The sequence below is a fragment of the Balaenoptera acutorostrata genome, chromosome 3 (genome assembly GCF_949987535.1).
Source record: "Balaenoptera acutorostrata chromosome 3, mBalAcu1.1, whole genome shotgun sequence".
NCBI classification, from domain to species: Eukaryota; Metazoa; Chordata; class Mammalia; order Artiodactyla; family Balaenopteridae; genus Balaenoptera; species Balaenoptera acutorostrata.
This window is the reverse complement of record NC_080066.1, coordinates 158,962,267-158,979,782: the sequence shown is the minus strand read 5'-3', so window position 1 is coordinate 158,979,782 and position 17,516 is coordinate 158,962,267. Positions and strand designations below refer to the sequence as shown.

The 17,516-nt window shown below is 35.3% G+C and overlaps 1 protein-coding gene across 8 annotated transcripts in view; it reads left to right on the top strand.

Moving 5' to 3' along the window:
• The window catches only part of CEP128 (centrosomal protein 128), a 465,294-nt gene that overhangs the window by 35,829 nt on the left and 411,949 nt on the right, over positions 1-17,516 (top strand). For all 8 annotated transcript variants that reach the window (XM_057544276.1, XM_057544282.1, XM_057544280.1 and 5 more), the window contains 2 exons: positions 14,416-14,542; positions 15,614-15,732. In XM_057544276.1, the coding sequence (XP_057400259.1) occupies positions 14,416-14,542; positions 15,614-15,732 (246 nt within the window). The remainder of the gene's footprint in view (positions 1-14,415; positions 14,543-15,613; positions 15,733-17,516) is intronic.

Sequence of the window (17,516 nt, the reverse complement as noted above, 5' to 3'; positions counted from 1 at the left end):
GGTCTCTAATCCATTTTGAGTTTATTTTTGTGTATGGTGTTAGGGAGTGTTCTAATTTCATTCTTTTACCTGTAGCTGTCCAGTTTTCCCAGCACCACTTGTTGAAGAGACTGTCTCTTCTCCATTGTATATCTTTGCCTCCTTTGTCATAGATTAGTTGACCATAGGTGCATGGGTTTACCTCTGGGCTTTTTATCTTGTTCCATTGATCTGTGTTTCTGTTTTTGTGCCAGTACCATATTGTCTTGATTACTGTAGCTTTGTAGTGTAGTCTGAAGTTAGGGAGTCTGATTCCTCCAGCTCTGTTTTTTCCCTCAAGACTGCTTTGGCTATTCGGGGTGTTTTGTGTCTCCATACAAATTTTAAGAATTTTTGTTTTCTAGTTCCATAAAAAATGCCATTGGTAATTTGATAGGGATTGCATTGAATCTGTAGATTGCTTTGGGTAGTATACTCATTTTCACAATATTGATTCTTCCAATCCAAGAACATGGTATATCTCTCCATCTGTTGGTATCATCTTTAATTTCTTTCATCAGTGTCTTAAAGTTTTCTGCGAACAGGTCTTTTGTCTCCTTAGTTAGGTTTATTCCTAGGTATTTTATTCTTTTTGTTGCAATGGTAAATGGGAGTGTTTCCTTAATTTCTCTTTCAGATTTTTCATCATTAGTGTATAGGAATGCAAGTGATTTCTGTGCATTAATTTTGTATCCTGCAACTTTACCAAATTCATTGATTAGCTCTAGTAGTTTTCTGGTGGCATCTTTAGGATTCTCTATGTATAGTATCATGTCATCTGCAAGCAGTGACAGTTTTACTTCTTCTTTTCCAATTTGTATTCCTTTTATTTCTTTTTCTTCTCTGATTGCCGTGGCTAGGACTTCCAAAACTACGTTGAATAATAGCGGTGAGAGTGGACATCCTTGTCTTGTTCCTGATCTTAGAGGAAATGCTTTCAGTATTTCACCATTGAGAATGATGTTTGCTGTGGGTTTGTTGTATATGGCCTTTATTATGTTGAAGTAGGTTCCGTCTATGCCCACTTTCTGGAGAGTTTTTATCATAAGTCGTTGTTGAATTTTGTCAAAAGCTTTTTCTGCATCTATTGAGATGATCATATGGTTTTTATTCTTCAGTTTTTTAATATGGTGTATCACATTGATTGATTTGCATATATTGAAGAATCCTTGCATCCCTGAGATAAATCCCACTTGATGATGGTGTATGCTCCTTTTAATGTGTTGTTGGATTCTGTTTGCTTGTATTTTGTTGAGGATTTTTGCATCTATATTCATCAGTGATATTGGTGTGTAATTTTCTTTTTTTGTAGTATCTTTGTCTGTTTTTGGTATCAGGGTGATGGTGGCCTTGTAGAATGAGTTGGGGAGTTTTCCTCCCTCTGCTATATTTTGGAAGAGTTTGAGAAGGATAGGTGTTAGCTCTTCTCTAAATGTTTGATAGAATTCGCCTGTGAAAGCCGTCTGGTCCTGGGCTTTTGTTTGTTGGAAGATTTTAATCACAGTCTTAATTTCAGTGCTTGTGATTGGTCTGTTTATATTTTCTCTTTCTTCGTGGTTCAGTCTCAGAAGGTTCTACTTTTCTAAGAATTTGTCCATTTCTTCCAGGTTGTCCATTTTATTGGCATAGAGTTGCTTGTAGTAATCTCTCATGATCCTTTGTATTTCTGCAGTGTCAGTTGTTTCTTCTCCTTTTTCATTTCTAATTTTGTTCATTTGAGTCTTCTCCCTTTTTTTCTCGATGAGTCTGGCTAATGGTTTATCAATTTTGTTTATCTTCTGAAAGAACCAGCTTTTAGTTTTATTGATCTTTGCTATTGTTTTCTTTGTTTCTATTTCATTTATTTCTGCTCTGATCTTTATGATTTCTTTCCTTCTGCTAACTTTGGGTTTTGTTTGTTCTCCTTTCTCTAGTTCCTTTAGGTGTAAGTTTAGATTGTTTATTTGAGATTTTTCTTGTTTCTTGAGGTAGGCTTGTATAGCTGTAAACTTCCCTCTTAGAACTGCTTTTGCTGCATCCCATAGGTTTTGGATCGTCGCGTTTTCATTGTCATTTGTCTCTAGGTATTTTTTGATTTCCTCTCTGATTTCTTCAGTGATCTCTTGGTTATTTAGTAATGTAGTGTTTAGCCTCCAGGTGTTTGTGTTTTTTATGTTTTTTCCCCTGTAATTGGTTTCTACTCTCATAGCATTGTGGTCAGAAAAGATGCTTGATATGATTTCAATTTTCTTAAATTTACTGAGGCTTGATTTGTGACCCAAGATGTGATCTGTCCTGGAGAATGTTCCGTGCGCACTTGAGAAGAAAGTGTAATCTGCTGTTTTGGGATGGAATGTCGTATAAATATCAATTAAATCTATCTGGTCTATTGTGTCATTTAAAGCTTCTGTTTCGTTATTTATTTTCCTTTTGGATGATCTGCCCATTGGTGTAAGTGAGGTGTTAAAGTCTCCCACTATTATTGTGTTACTGTCGATTTCCTCTTTTAGAGTTGTTAGCAGTTGCCTTATGTATTGAGGTGCTCCTATGTTGAGTGCATATATATTTATAATTGTTATATCTTCTTCTTGGATTGATCCTTTGATCATTATGTAGTGTCCTTCCTTGTCTCTTGTAACATTCTTTATTTTAGAGTCTATTTTATCGGATATGAGTATAGCTACTCCAGCTTTCTTTTGATTTCCATTTGCATGGAATATGTTTTTCCATCCCCTGTATGTGTCCCTACGTCTGAAGTGGGTCTCTTGTAGACAGCATATATATGGGTCTTGTTTTTGTATCCATTCAGCAAGCCTGTGTCTTTTGGTTGGAGCATTTACTCCATTCATGTTTAAGGTAATTATCCATATGTAAGTTCTGTGACCAGTTTCTTAATTGTTTTGGGCTTGTTCTTGTAGGTCCTTTTCTTCTCTTGTGTTACCCACTTAGAGAAGTTCCTTTAGCATTTGTTGTAGAGCTGGTTTGGTGGTGCTGAATTCTCTTAGCTTTTGCTTGTCTCTAAAGCTTTTGATTTCTCCATCAAATCTGAATGAGATCCTTGCCGGGTAGAGTAATCTTGGTTGTAGGTTCTTCCCTTTCATCTCTTTAAGTATATCATGCCACTCCCTTCTGGCTTGTAGAGTTTCTGCTGAGAAATCAGCTGTTAACTTTATGGGAGTTCACTTGTATGTTATTTGTTGTTTTTCCCTTGCTGCTTTCAGTAATTTTTCTTTGTCTTTAATTTTTGCCAATTTGATTACTATGTGTCAGCGTGTTTCTCCTTGGGTTTATCCTGTATGGGACTCTCTGCGCTTCCTGGATTTGGGTGGCTATTTCCTTTCCCATGTTAGGGAAGTTTTCGACTATAATCTCTTCAAATATTTTCTCTGGTCCTTTCTCTCTCTCTTCTCCTTCTGGGACCCTTATAATGCGAATATTGTCGCGTTTAATGTTGTCCCAGAAGTCTCTTAGTCTGTCTTCATTTCTTTTCATTCTTTTTTCTTTAGTCTGTTCCGCAGCAGTGAATTCCACCATTCTGTCTTCCAGGTCACTTATCTGTTCTTCTGCCTCAGTTATTCTGCTATTGATTCCTTCTAGTGTAGTTTTCATTTCAGTTATTGTATTGTTCATCTCTGTTTGTTTGTTCTTTAATTTTTCTAGGTCTTTGTTAAACATTTCTTGCATCTTCTCGACCTTTGCCTCCATTCTTTTTCTGAGGTCCTGGATCATCTTCACTATCATTATTCTGAATTCTTTTTCTGGAAGGTTGCCTATCTCCACTTCATTTAGTTGTTTTTCTGGGGTTTTATCTTGTTCCTTCATCTGGTACATAGCCCTCTGTCTTTTCATCTTGTCTATCTTTCTGTGAATGTGGTTTTTGGTCCACAGGCTGCAGGATTGTAGTTCTTCTTGCTTCTGCTGTCTGCCGTCTGGTGGATGAGGGTATCTCAAGAACTTTTATTTTTAACTTAAATTTTATAAATGATACTAATGCTAAACCTCAGGAAATGGATACAAGTGATACACAGTTTACCTTTGAACAACATGGGGTTTGGAGCTCTGGACTTCCACCCAGTTGAAAATTTGTGTATAACTTATAGTTGGCCCTTGGTATCTGAGGTTCCTCCCTCTCTGCAGTTCCTCTGTATCTGTGCTTCTGTGTTCATGGATTCAACGAACCTTGGATCATGTAGTACTGTGGTATTTACTACTGAAAAAAATCCGCATGTGACCAGTGCAGTTCAAACCCATGTTGTTCAAGGGTCAACTGTGTATGAACTTATGTATTTATTTTATGGAGGTTCAGTTTTGTGAACATAATTCGCCAGTGAGTGAGGGGCTATGTAAATATTCAGTGCAATGCTTTCCTCCTGAGATGATCTGCCCTAACAATAGAATTGTGAGAATTATTCCTGTTGGTTTTGTAAGGGTCAGGAGTCATGATTAGTCACTTTTTTGACTACCTTTTCTTGAAATGTACATAATATCACTGTTGTTTTCTTGAATCTTTATTCCAACTCTAAATTTATTTATTTGCTTATAATATGTGAAGGCCTCTCTCTGTTAGGAGTTGAGCAGTTTTAGAGGATCAGCAGTGGGGTGTGTGGTGTTTCATAGAGAAGTAGCATCTACCTTTTCATATTCTCTTTGGGAATATCTGCATAAGCTTAGTTTACAGGTACCTTTTTTTTTTTGTGGTAACTCATTTAATTCTCTCAACAGTCCTATTATGTAGATACTATTATTATCCTCATTTACAAGATAAAAAAACTAAGGCACAGAATGGGTACTAGCTTGCCCACAGTCTCACAGTTAGTCAGTGACAGAGCCAAGGATAGGATATTATCCCAAAACCCAGCATCAGGATTCATTCACATCATTGAGTTGTGCTTGCCCACATTTTAATGATGATATGTATTTATTTTTTCTGAAAATTGGGATTTTGGATTCAAAGTTTGAAGGGTTATATTATTTACATTTATAAACTAGATTCTGGAAATTATCTTAACTGATTGAAAAACCAAAGCCCATTGTCACACAAGTCATTAATGTTACAGCTGGTGCAATGTCCAGAATGAGAGTTAGATGGAACAAATACAGAAACAGAATGGGAAGAAGTCTGATGCTGAGCTAGGATTGGCATTGAAGGCTTGCCAAAGTTGGCTGTTCTAGCGGCCACTTAAGGCAGTGTGGTGGATTCTGCAGGTTGCCTACACCAGCATTGGTTTCCCCCTTCTTCCTAAGTAACAACCAATGATTTTTTTTTTTACAAGCCTTTCTTGTAGCCAGCCCAACCAATGAGCCATATTAAGTTGGATGGTATGACTTAGGATCTTTGGTCTTAATGAACTTCATGACCTTAAGTAAGTGTCATCCTGCATTATTTCTCATGCTGTAAATTTCTTGGGAGGTCTGAGAACATTTGGTCCAAAGAGGACCTGTGGGGTTGGTTTTATATGAAAGTTTACTGGGAATATTTGGAACATATACTCCTGTGTTAAATAGTACAATTGATTAGCTTAATGTTTAGAACATTTCTAGAGCTGTGTGTTCCTATTCATGAGAGAACAGGTTTGTTTTTATGTTAATGCCATAAAAATGGAATGCCCTCAAGAAGGAATATTCAACATAAAAAGTTAATACCTTCTGCAGTGGAAGTTTGGACTGCAGCTGATGAGGCTAAAGTAGTTAATATTCGGTATAAAAGAAAGATACAGTTCTTTTGATTCAAATCAGCAGATTCATTAAGTACATTTTTAAGGAAAAGAGTGGTTAAAATATAGTAAAATCAAATTAGAGCTTAGAGGCTTGCATTAATAGGTAATTTTTCTTCTAATTAAGTACTCTGATTAAAATTTCCCTTTGGGAGTAATAGGACATTACCATCTGGCATATATGAACTTTGGAAGAATTTGAATGTTAAATAATAAAGTCCAGGTTTTTTCTTCTTTTCAATGGATTTCAGTTGTCAAATATACATAGTGACAGCCCAGAAGATTAATGTTAATGGTTTGGAGCCAGGCACAAGCCACTTGTAATATCCCAGAGCTGAAGGTACTCATCCCTTTCCCTCTGGCTGAGTTCTACTAATTGTCCTAAAGGTGAGAACTGTTCCATCTTTTAACAACTTCAGTGCTAAGTAGTGAGAATCTATGGGTAAGAAATTGTAATGGAACAACTGAATTCTGTTAGGACCTTTTTTTGTAAATATATTTCAGATCTTAGGAATTAGGTTCGTAGAGTCTTATGTTTAAAATTTTATTGCCAAGTTTCTCATGAAACTACTAGACAGGAGAATAATTTTTCAAAATTTTGCTTTGAGGCTAGTGGAAAAATGTAGACTTTGGAGTCAGACTTAAAATTGAATCCTGATTTTTTTCCACTAGAAACCATTTCAATGACTTTGGGCAAGTTATTAAATCTTTCTGAACTTGAGTTTAATCATCTGAAAAATGAACATAATTATATATGCCTTATTATAACTAACATTTATTGAAGTAGTCACGCTGTTTTAGACACTTGCTAAACATTTATTTTCTTGTTACTTCTTTAATTCATCCAGTAATCCCTATCTTCAAGTATTTGCTGTGTTCTTAATATAGATTAAGTACTTGGTACATTATAGGCACTCAGTACTCTTCCTTTCCTTTCCTTGAATTCATTGGGCCTAACTTCAGTTTCTTTTGTGTATTATTGTGACTATAAACAACATAATGTGTTGTAACGTTCACAGTGATAGGTGTATCTGATTGTTTTGACTTCAGAGTATATGCTAAATTAGACAGCATACATAATGCTGCTTTTTCCCCCTTATGTTCATGATTATATTGTCTGTCCACCCAAAATACAATAATGTACTATTAAGAGCACATTCCATTTTCCATGCATGCTCATTTAAAAAAAAAAATTATTTATTTATTTGGCTGCACCGGGTCTTAGTTGAGGCATGCAGGATCTTTAGTTATGGCATGGGTACTCTTAATTGCAGCATGTGGGATCTAGTTCCCTGACTAGGGATCGAACCCAGACCCCCTGCATTGGGAGCTCAGAGTCTTAGCCACTGGACTACCAGGGAAACCCTCATGTATGCTCATTTAATAACACTCAGAATATTATATGGAAATACTTTAAAAAATTATAAAAATTGTTAGAATATGTTTGCTATATGGGCTTTGAATATATGAGATCTCATTTAAAAATAAAATAGTCACATAAATAAATATGATGTATCATTTGAAAGGGAATTTCTAAATTTCAGAAGTATTAGTACAGACTTATATTTCCATAAATCAGCCTATGGAGAGGGGTTAGGGATAGCAGTCAGAGCTAATGGTCTTTCTGGTAAATAAAAAATAAGATAGCAGCAACCATTTAAAAAATACATTTTAACAACAGATGGTGGGACCAGAAAAGTATGCAAACCATAAATTTGCACTCTAATTTTATAAAACTCCCCTCCTCCTCCACCTCTTCCACCTCCTTTTTTGTCCTCCTCCTTCTCTTTGTTCTAGTTTTAATAGATTGTAAGGAACCAAAATAGAGCTGATAAAATTAACTCTACAACCAATCTATTTTGCAGTGTATTGCCAGATCAACCTTGGCATTCTGTGGAGAAACAGGCAGTGAAGGAAAGTCAAGCAGAAAGCACTTAATCAATGTGCCTACGGTTGACATTATTACCCAGGACAAACTTTTTAAAATGACCTCTTTTCTGCCTCTACCTTTGTCCTGGATTTTGCCAAGTTGACCCCTAACATTTGTAAATCAAAGTACTTTAATTTTTTTTTTTGTTTCTAATGTCAACGTTATAGGTATATCTAAACTTACTACACAAACTGTCTCCATAGTCACCAGTGCTATATACATTGTGAATGTTTGCCAAATACTGACTCTTTACTGTCAGGTGAAAACAAAACTAAATGGTTAGATGAAATATTCAGATGTCTCCAATTTCTGCTCAACTATGCAGCTAAGTGAATGCGGTTACCTATACTTTGCATGCATTTCTGTATAATCTGTGTTATGTTAGGGGATATATTTTCTTAGTATGAAAATAAGGGATACTTTGGAGTAAGAAAGTATCTGGAGAAACTAAATAGGATCTTTAATGGTTTCCAGAATTTAAGCTGACTTTGAATTGCAGCATTTAGAATTTTTATCAAAGTTTTTGTTGGCTTTTTTTTTTTAAAGTTGTGTTTTTCATTTGTATGTAAGGTAATTATTTGAATATTTGGTAGCTACTATATTTATGTGTGAGTAATCACTGTTCCTACTTTGTTTTTATTATGGTCTCTTTGTGGAAGTAATGGTAGATATCTTTTAAGAATTTCCTAGTGACTAGTTTTAGTGTGATATTTTTTTCTCTTTCTCACAGTGAGCTTAGTCAAGGATGTGATTAGTTTTGTTGAGAATGTGAATACGTGAGATACACTGGTTATTAGTATCAGTAACTGTAAATTGACCAAGGAAGTTTACCCATGTGGTTCTTTGCCTTTTTTCATCTCGTCTTATTGAAGTCAAATTTTACTGAATATGATTTATTTCTTAGGCATTTTTGATAGTGTGTGTGAAGTTGGTGCCTAGTTTCTTAGTTGTTTACAGTTGCTTGGAAACCTTACCTTCCCAGAAACTGGTCAAGAAGCTTGCTATTAATGAATTTTGGAAAGTCAATATTTTTTTACTTAAACAAACAAACCAGAGTTCTGGTCCCAGGCGAGGTGGAGTTTAGCATACTCTTCCACTGAATACAGCTATAAAACCTCTCCGAATGCATGGAGCAGCTATTTCAGGACTCTGAAAAGTAAAGAGAGTTGGTCCTTGTTACATGGTTTCGATGTGCATGAATTTCATTACCCCTATTTGGTCAAATAACACCAGTCCCCAAACAACACAATTCACATTTCAGCTAACACGACAGTATATTAACGATGAGTAACTGCAAAAAGGACAAACTTTGCTGCTGGCTCTTCAGTCCACACATTATTGTATAAATAACAAATTGCTGCTTTTGAAGTCTGTTGCTGATGGGTCGCAGACAGTGAAAATTATAGTTGTGATACCTCCTTGCCTCCCAATGATAAACCTGCATGCTATTTTACAAAAATAAATAATAATAATAATAATAAAGGAATTGGTCAAAAAGGTGAAAGCGTGGCAAAGAAATGAAAAGTGATAATGCTGGAATGAAATTTGAATTATATTATGGAGGAGTTAGATGTGGGGTTAAAAAGAAATAGCTGATAGTGAGAATATTGATATTTTTGCTGTTTAAGAGCCTGTAGACATGCAACTAGAAGAATTCAGTGAAGTCATTTTTAGGGAATGACATTTTTCTAAAGAGCTTCTCCAGATTAAAACATCCCATTTCTTCATTTACTTTTGCTCTTATATTCATTGTCTGTAATCATCACAGTAAAAACTACCATTTACTCAACAAACTAATCTTCCCTAGGCATTGCTCTAATTATTTTACATACATTATCTTATTTCATCCTCAAAATAAAATATTAGGGTGTGAAATATGTCAACAGGAACAGAAACAAAAGGAGTAGAACTGAGGAAAGGACTGCTAGGCTTTCCTCTGGTCCTTGTGAATCATGATGTTTTTAATGATCACACCTCTTATATGGAGTACCCATTGCTGCCTGGATGATCTCTTTGCATAGATTTGGTGTGCAGTATAGTCAGTTTTTCTGAGTTGTATGTATTTTTCGATTCTCTAAGCTTGACTTATATTTTGTCTCAAATCAGACTTTCAAATAGAGATGTCACAGGGCTTTCAGAGATCTCTATGAGGATTTTAAAATTTGCTATGTTAATGTTAATCTGAAAGCTTATACAGTTAAAAAATTTTTTAATTTATTTACTAGTTTCCAAAATAATGAGTTATTTCCCTAGCATTCTCTGCTGGTGACCAGTGACTATTTTTTTCTCCTTGAGTATCATTAACTCACAAATTTATTCATATTTGAACTGCTTTATTCCATTGTAGTTAATATTTTTATTGATACCCAAATTATTTCATCTTTGGCTATAGAGAGATTTCCCACTTGACTTCTATGTTTAAAAGCATGTCTTAACAATTTGGATAAACTACATTGCAAACAAGTATTGCCATTCAATTTCAGTGCCCAAGTTTTATTTTTATTCTTACTGGTACATTATAGTAATGCTTCACTTGTTTTAGTCTAATGTCAAATGAACAGAGATAAAAGAATAGACCTAATATGTAAATGGTACATTTATATCAAGTTGAGGTGAAAATATGTCATAACATGTTCTATGATGCTGGTTTTGTGGTAGTTTATATAGGGGAAAGTGGGGGAAATGGAATCAACACTTGGTATGTGGTGAGGTATTCATGATAAACTTTTAGTTAATTAATTAATTAATTAATTTTTATTTTTATTTTTGGCTGTGTTGGGTCTTCGTTTCGTGCGAGGGCTCTCTCTAGTTGCGGCAAGCGGGGGCCACTCTTCATCGTGGTGCGGGGGCCACTCTTCATCGCGGTGCGCAGGCCTTTCACTATCGCGGCCCCTCCCGTTGTGGGGCACAGGCTCCAGACGTGCAGGCTCAGTAGTTGTGGCTCACGGGTCCAGTTGCTCCGCGGCACGTGGGATCTTCCCAGACCAGGGCTCGAACCCGTGTCCCCTGCATTAGCAGGCAGACTCTCAACGACTGCGCCACCAGGGAAGCCCCATGATAAACTTTTAGAATCTGCACCATTGCAGTCAGTACCACAGTCTGTGTGGAACACTGATTTAGTTTCAGCAAAATAGCATTATCCATCATAGTATTATAAATTAATATTAAATTGAATTTTATTAGTGTTATTTTGTTTTTATGTAATTTCGAGTTTGGTTTGCTTTTGCACCTAATTAGAAGTTATAATCCTAAAGAGTTTAAAACAAATTTTATATCTTTTTATCTTTTGGTTTTTGTATTTTAGGAGTTATCAAATTGGTTTTGTACATCATGACTAGATATTGTGCTGTGTCTGTTGTATTATTGCTACTTTAAGTGTAGGTTCTAATTTTATTACATGTTTAGTTTTGTATCTTAGGTAGAGGATCTGTTTTTGCCATGATGTTTATAGGAGTGATTCAAAGAAATCTTCATCTCATTTACCTTTTACAGTTCATTTTTTTGGTCTTTATGTATTAGCCTGTTCATCTGTTCAATGGCTTATATCTTTTGAGAGTTTTAAAATGAGGTTGCCAAATAGTTTGTCTAACTTTTTATCTTATTTCTGAAATGACCAATTTTCCAACATCTGTTATTCCTCCTAGATTTTGGGGGTAATGTATCATTTCTGTTGTTCTGCAATATTTTCCCATATGTTCCATGGTGAGTTTTTTGTTGTTAGCAGTGATATTGTGTGTGTGCATGTGTGTGTGAAAATTCATCTTCTTAATCAGCTTTTAGTTACAGCTCAGGATTTGTTAGCAAATAAGCCCACATAAAAAGGATGCTGGCAAGTTCTGCTTCTGGCATTGGTAGATAAGATTATTTTGGATCAACTCTCCCATTCAGATCAACTGGAAAGGTGAAAAAAAATGTAAAAAATAATATTATGAAACCATCAAAGAACTACCAAGGCAGTGAGGAATTTTATAGTCAAGATCTGGCAAAAATAGAAGTCCAGAAGGAAGAGTCCTACATTTGGGACTCTTTCTCTGTCAAGGCAGTAGCTGATTTCAAAAGAGGTGGCTTAGAAGCAGATGAGATTAGAGCTATCTGTAGACTCAAAGAGGCTAGAGGGACCAAAATTGGAGTTCAGGAACCCTCCAGCTTTTGATTGAGACCCCAAAGGGTGATAGCCTAGGAAAAATGGTGAATTGAAAATAAGAGCAGTGATAAATTGAAAATTGACCAGTGCTGATGGGGACAGAAGCCCAGCTTTGAATCATCTCAGTTCTAATGAATTAAGGTACATTGGGTTTCCTAGTGACCCTAGCCTGACTTCCTGATAGAAGCAAACCCAAATCCCTTCTGAAGGAAGATGTCATCATCCAGAGCTTTAAATAACTCTACAGTTTTCATATACAATGTCTATCACATGATAAAAAAAATACTCAGGCATAAGAAAATACAAGAGTTGACTGAAAACCAAGGGAAAAAACAGACAACAGAAACATGTAGGAGATTATAAAATAACTATGATTAACCTGTTCAAGAAATGAAAAGATTGAGAATTTTGACAAAGAATTGAAAACTCTAAAAAAATCCAAACAAAAAAAACCAAAAAATGAAAATTACAGAAACTGAAAAATATAACTAAGATAAACAAACAAATAAATTAGAAAAAACCATCAACAGATGGATTAAGTAACAGCTTGTATACTGTTGAAGAGAGAATTAATAAATTGAGAGATAGATCAGCATAATATATCCAGAAAGAAGAATGGAGGAATGAAAGGATGAACAATACAGAAAAGATCATAAATGACCCATGGGATTTGGTAAAAAAGATAAAACTTAAATCCAACTGGATTTCCAGGAGAGGAAAGAAAGAATGCGGCAGAAAGAATGAAGAGATGTGGCTGAAAATTTACAACACATGAAAGAGATTAAGCTACAGATTCCATGATCTCTATGGGTCAGAAATGGGATAACTACAAGTAAAGCTGTACGTAGTCATATCATTGTAAAACCATTGACACTCAAAGGCAAAGAGAAAATCTTAAACAGAGCCAGAGCTGTAAGGGGCAAATTACCTTCAGAAAGAAGCAATAATTAGAAATGTCAGCTGACTTTACTTCCAAAAGCATAATCAACTTTACTTCAATTAAAAAAAAAAAAACTATGAAAAAAAGGGATACTGACATCAGGCTTAGTTTGAAAGATGCAAATAATAAACACAGGAAAAGTTAGTAGAGCTGGTTCTGTCACTAACTTGTGTGATCTAAAGTCGTTTTACCTTTCTAGTCCTTTTTTCATGTTACAGTTTGGATTTGAGGTTTTTAATTTTAACATTGTACAATTTTATTCTGACTCTTTGTCATAGATTACTGATATGCTATTTTGTGTTCACTGTGTAATAAAACCTCTTGAGTACTTACATGTTAAACATAGTTTTTTATTTTACTTGTGTATAAATTACTCTCCAGGTAGACCTTAGTTCTCCCAGGCCTCATCTGTATGTTTCCTGGATTGATAGTCTAGGTCCTACAGCTGGTGAACACTCAGGCAGGATGGTATTATTGTACATATGCCAATTTAGAGAAGCAGGGAACAGAGGGTATGGAAATATTAGCTTTTTCTCTTTTTCTTTCTTTCTTTTTTTTTTTTTTTCAGAAATGAGAGTGGCAATAGAGATAAATTGTTGAAATTCTAACTCTACTTCTTTTAATCCAGACTATTTTAACCTTGGTTCCCCAGAACAGCTAAGTCCAAACAACCAAAGTGAAAAAGGATTTGCTCATTTGTGACTCATATTCTGTTTCACCTGTGCTCTTCCTTCAGTTGAAGCTACTTTCTTTCTGCACAGTTCCCCAAGGAAACCAACTTATTCCCTCCATAAGTGGTGTTCTACCTTTTAATTCTGGCTGAATTTAGGAAGTCCTCTCTTTTCAATCAATTGTTTTGTTTTGACATTTAAAGAGTTATAGATGACTTGTTTTCTGGATCCATACATTATTTTTTATTCATCCTTGGCTAAAATGTCTAGACCAGAAGTTTCTCAGCAATTCAGGGTATGTGGATTTTCCTAAGTTTTACTCTTTGTTCCTTTGGGTTTTAGTTGAATCCTCTTTTCAGGTCGATAGTTCTGTACAGCTCTGGATGATATTCTCAGTATTAAGCGTGATTTTATTTATTGTAGCTCTTTAGGTCTTAAAAGATGTTGTTTTATATTCCCTGCTGGCTAACTCCCTAATAACCTGAAGAGAGCATTTGGACAACTGTGATCCTAGTTTGTACTAACAGTCCAACATCTGACCACATGGTTTTCTGGGATTTGAAATCTTTGAATGAATGAAAGATACTCTGATACAGAATTGGGCGGTACACTTTTTTTTCAAAGCAGAAGTCACTGTGACAGCTGTTCATTTTCCTGTTTATTATAGATCTGAGGTTTCTGAAGGAATGTTTAGAAGGGAGGAAGGCTTTCTCTTTTTCAGATGTGTTGGCCTTGTTATGTTTCTAAGCATGGGTAGCACATCAATCTGATGGTAATAGAAAGATGGAATAGGTAGTGACAGATGCTATTTAAAACCAGATGTTAGAATTGGGTCTTAAAATATTTATATTTACTATTTTTATATTTCTATTAACATAACTTAGTTCAACATTTTCTCTGATATAAATTCTCTTTGGGAACCCAGATAGTTCATAAATAGCTTTAAAATCTCTAGGCTATTTGTATCTGGAAGTTTTTTAAAGAGAATAAATCTCCCTTCATTGTATCCTTTAATTTAGTTAAAAGAAAGCTTGGAACAATCAATAGGCCAACTGCGGAGTCAACGGTTATTGAGAAACTCCGGAGGGAGAAGTATTTCTGTTACAAGTCTGAGTACAAGTGACCTCGATGGTGGCACTGTGACAGGTAACTCTTCAGATGTTCTGAAAACCTTTTCTTTGTCTTAAAAATATTCCTGAAGTACATATTGAATACATGTAGTATTTAGACAAATATAACCCATACATAAAATCATACAAGTAAGGTGTTAGAAGATGCAGTCAGGGTTTTAGAGTGAATATTTTGAAGTATGTTCAATGGAACTTTGATATTCTGAGTCTGTTACTTTTGTTCTTCTCAGGCTCTGTGGACCATGTAGAGCTTCACCTGACAGAACCTTATTTAATTGTCTGCCTCCAGTCAAAACACACACACAGATAGGATTTACTGTGTGGTGTACTTTCTGGATTAGAAGTCTTGTCCTACGTTCATAGTTTTTCAAAAGTCTCATTATGAAATATCCTGTGACACTTGTTAATAATGGGAATTATATCCTTGGTGTGCAGCTCGATTTCAATGGCTACATAAAAGGTGATAGCACTTAGTTTGCATATAATTATACTTTCCTACAGCACTGAGGTTCATGTTTGGATAGAAGAGACTTAGAAAAGTCTGCAGTGAAGAGAGGCAATTTAGACAGAGTGAACATTAGTAGCTTGTGTTGTTAATATCGTTATTGGTCATGATAATAATGATTAAAAATCACAATCAGCTATATTTCTTTATGTAGTTTAGTTTATACTGATTTTTAAACACCATTCAGATTTTAGATAATTTGTTATTTGAAAAATTCTGTTTTATTAGTATTATTTTAGGGAGTCATAAAAGTTTTTTTTTTTTAGCAACTTACTATTTTTATGTAAGAGAAAATACTATATTGCTTCTTTGAAAAGTACAGCCAATTAGAATTTTTGATGTGTTCTAGTTCCAGGTTACTTCAGTTGTTCATTTTATCTGCTTTAAGAGCAAGATAAGTGCCAATTTTGTGGAATTTTATGGCCACAGCGAGATATTTGTTTGTCATTGTCTGTGGGAAATAATCCAGGTTGAGGGCACATGTATATATCCATGTCTGCTGTGTATTTCCTGAGTAAAATTTTAGATCGTTTCTTCTCATGTGGTGTTTTTAATCCTTTCCCTTTTCTTTCTTCTGTAAAGAGAGCTACCGTTTTCCACCTACCTCACCTCTGAAAGACTATGGGGATCAACAGGGTATTAAACGAAATAGGTCCAGAACTGGTGTCCGATTTGTTCGGGAGACTGATGACATGGGCCAGGTATTTTGTACCCATTCTGTAGTCTGGTTCCTTGCATTTCTATTTAAATCACTAACACTTGAATTTTATGGCTGTATTTTAACTAAGAATTTGATCATCACTAACTTTGTAATGATTATTATTTTTTTAAACCAAGTAAAGTATTTTATTTTCAACGTGTTGATCATCATCATACATTTATTTTGAATTTTGTTATGGAGGATTATATTTTGTAGAACATTTAAAAGTGAGTTTAGCTGGACATGTTTTGTTTCCTTGCTCAGATGGCTCGCTCTTTTCCAAGCTCTGCTAAGTCAGCTAGTTTCTATTTTGCTAAGTTTAGTTTAGTATGAACAAGTTAGTCTTTGTGTGGTTAACCTATTGATTTTTCCACTAGTGTTTTTCTGGTTGTTGAATCATTGATGGAGCCACTTTGTATTAAGCAGGAATTCTAGACTTTTTCTATGTATTCACTAAAGATTTTGAAGGTATTAGTTCTATAGCTATATTTCTTTTTCTGCTTCTTTGAACTTCTATGCAAGAGCTGAAAAAATTTTTTTTTGTTATTGCTTTGGGCAGCTAAATTAATTAGATAAGGACTAGGAGATGTTGCTGACTTTGACATCTTTGTTTTGGTAGTTTTAAGATTGAGGACTCAGAGTTTGTTAGGATACTCATCTGTAGCTTTCCTTTATTACAACATGAGATAAAGAGATAACAGAACCAAGTGCATTAGAAGACGCCTTGTAGAAACTTTTCCTTGACAGTGTTATTTTTTGGTAGGTGCAACTGGCTAGTGTGGATTATGTGTTAAAACCTAGAGCAGAGAACAATATCCTAATATTACTTACTCTTTCATTTTATTTATTTAGTGCCTTTGTCCTGGGACAAAGTGCTTGTGCTTGGAAACAGTGATGAGCAAAAACCTTGCCTTTTCACGGAGCTTACAATTTAGAGGGGGAGCTAGATACTAATCAAAAAGTATGTAAATACACCCATAATTATGAGCCGAGATGCATGCTCTAACAGAAGGAAGCATAGGGCTATAGGAGTGTTTATAGAGGGACCTGCCCCAGTTAGGGAAGGCTTCCCAAAGAAAGGCCGATTGAGCTGAGATCCGAAAGTTGAGTAAGAGTCATTTGAGGTAGAACAAATACCTTGGCAGGAAGGAAGATAACACCTATGAGTAATTTAAAGAAGGCCACGTTGCTAAAGAAGTGTGAAACTCTGAGACCATGCACAGCCATGTAAGAGGGTGACAATTACTTTGAAAAGATCACTCTGGCTCTAGTGTAGAAAATGGAGTCAGTGTGGGTAAACCAATTAGAAGGATATTGCTGTGTTCTGGGTGTGAGCTGATGGCTACTTGGATTAGGATAAATGGAGTTGGAGAGAAAGTGGTAGATTTAAAAACTATCTGGTGGATAAAATGAAAGGTCTTGAAGATCAGATGGCCATTTCAGGAGGGTGGGAATGAGTGAAAAGGTGGTGTCAAAGATGAGTCCTAGTATTCTGCTTTACAAAACTGGAAAATCATCACGGCAAAACCTAAGTGAATGGTCTGTTGTTCATCTGCTGTATTACCTCTGCTCCTTTCTTTTTAATTGTTCTTCCTTGTTTTAGTCCATTTCTTATGATGACCTTTAGCTCCATATGACTGTGTACTTTCTTAATGCCCCAGTGCAGCATTTGTGGTTCTGTTTACATATCTGTCTCCCATGACACTTGTTTCCCAGCACAGTTGCTGGCACTGGTTAGTTGCACAATGTGAATTTGTTGAAATGAATCAATTTGTTATTTCTGCA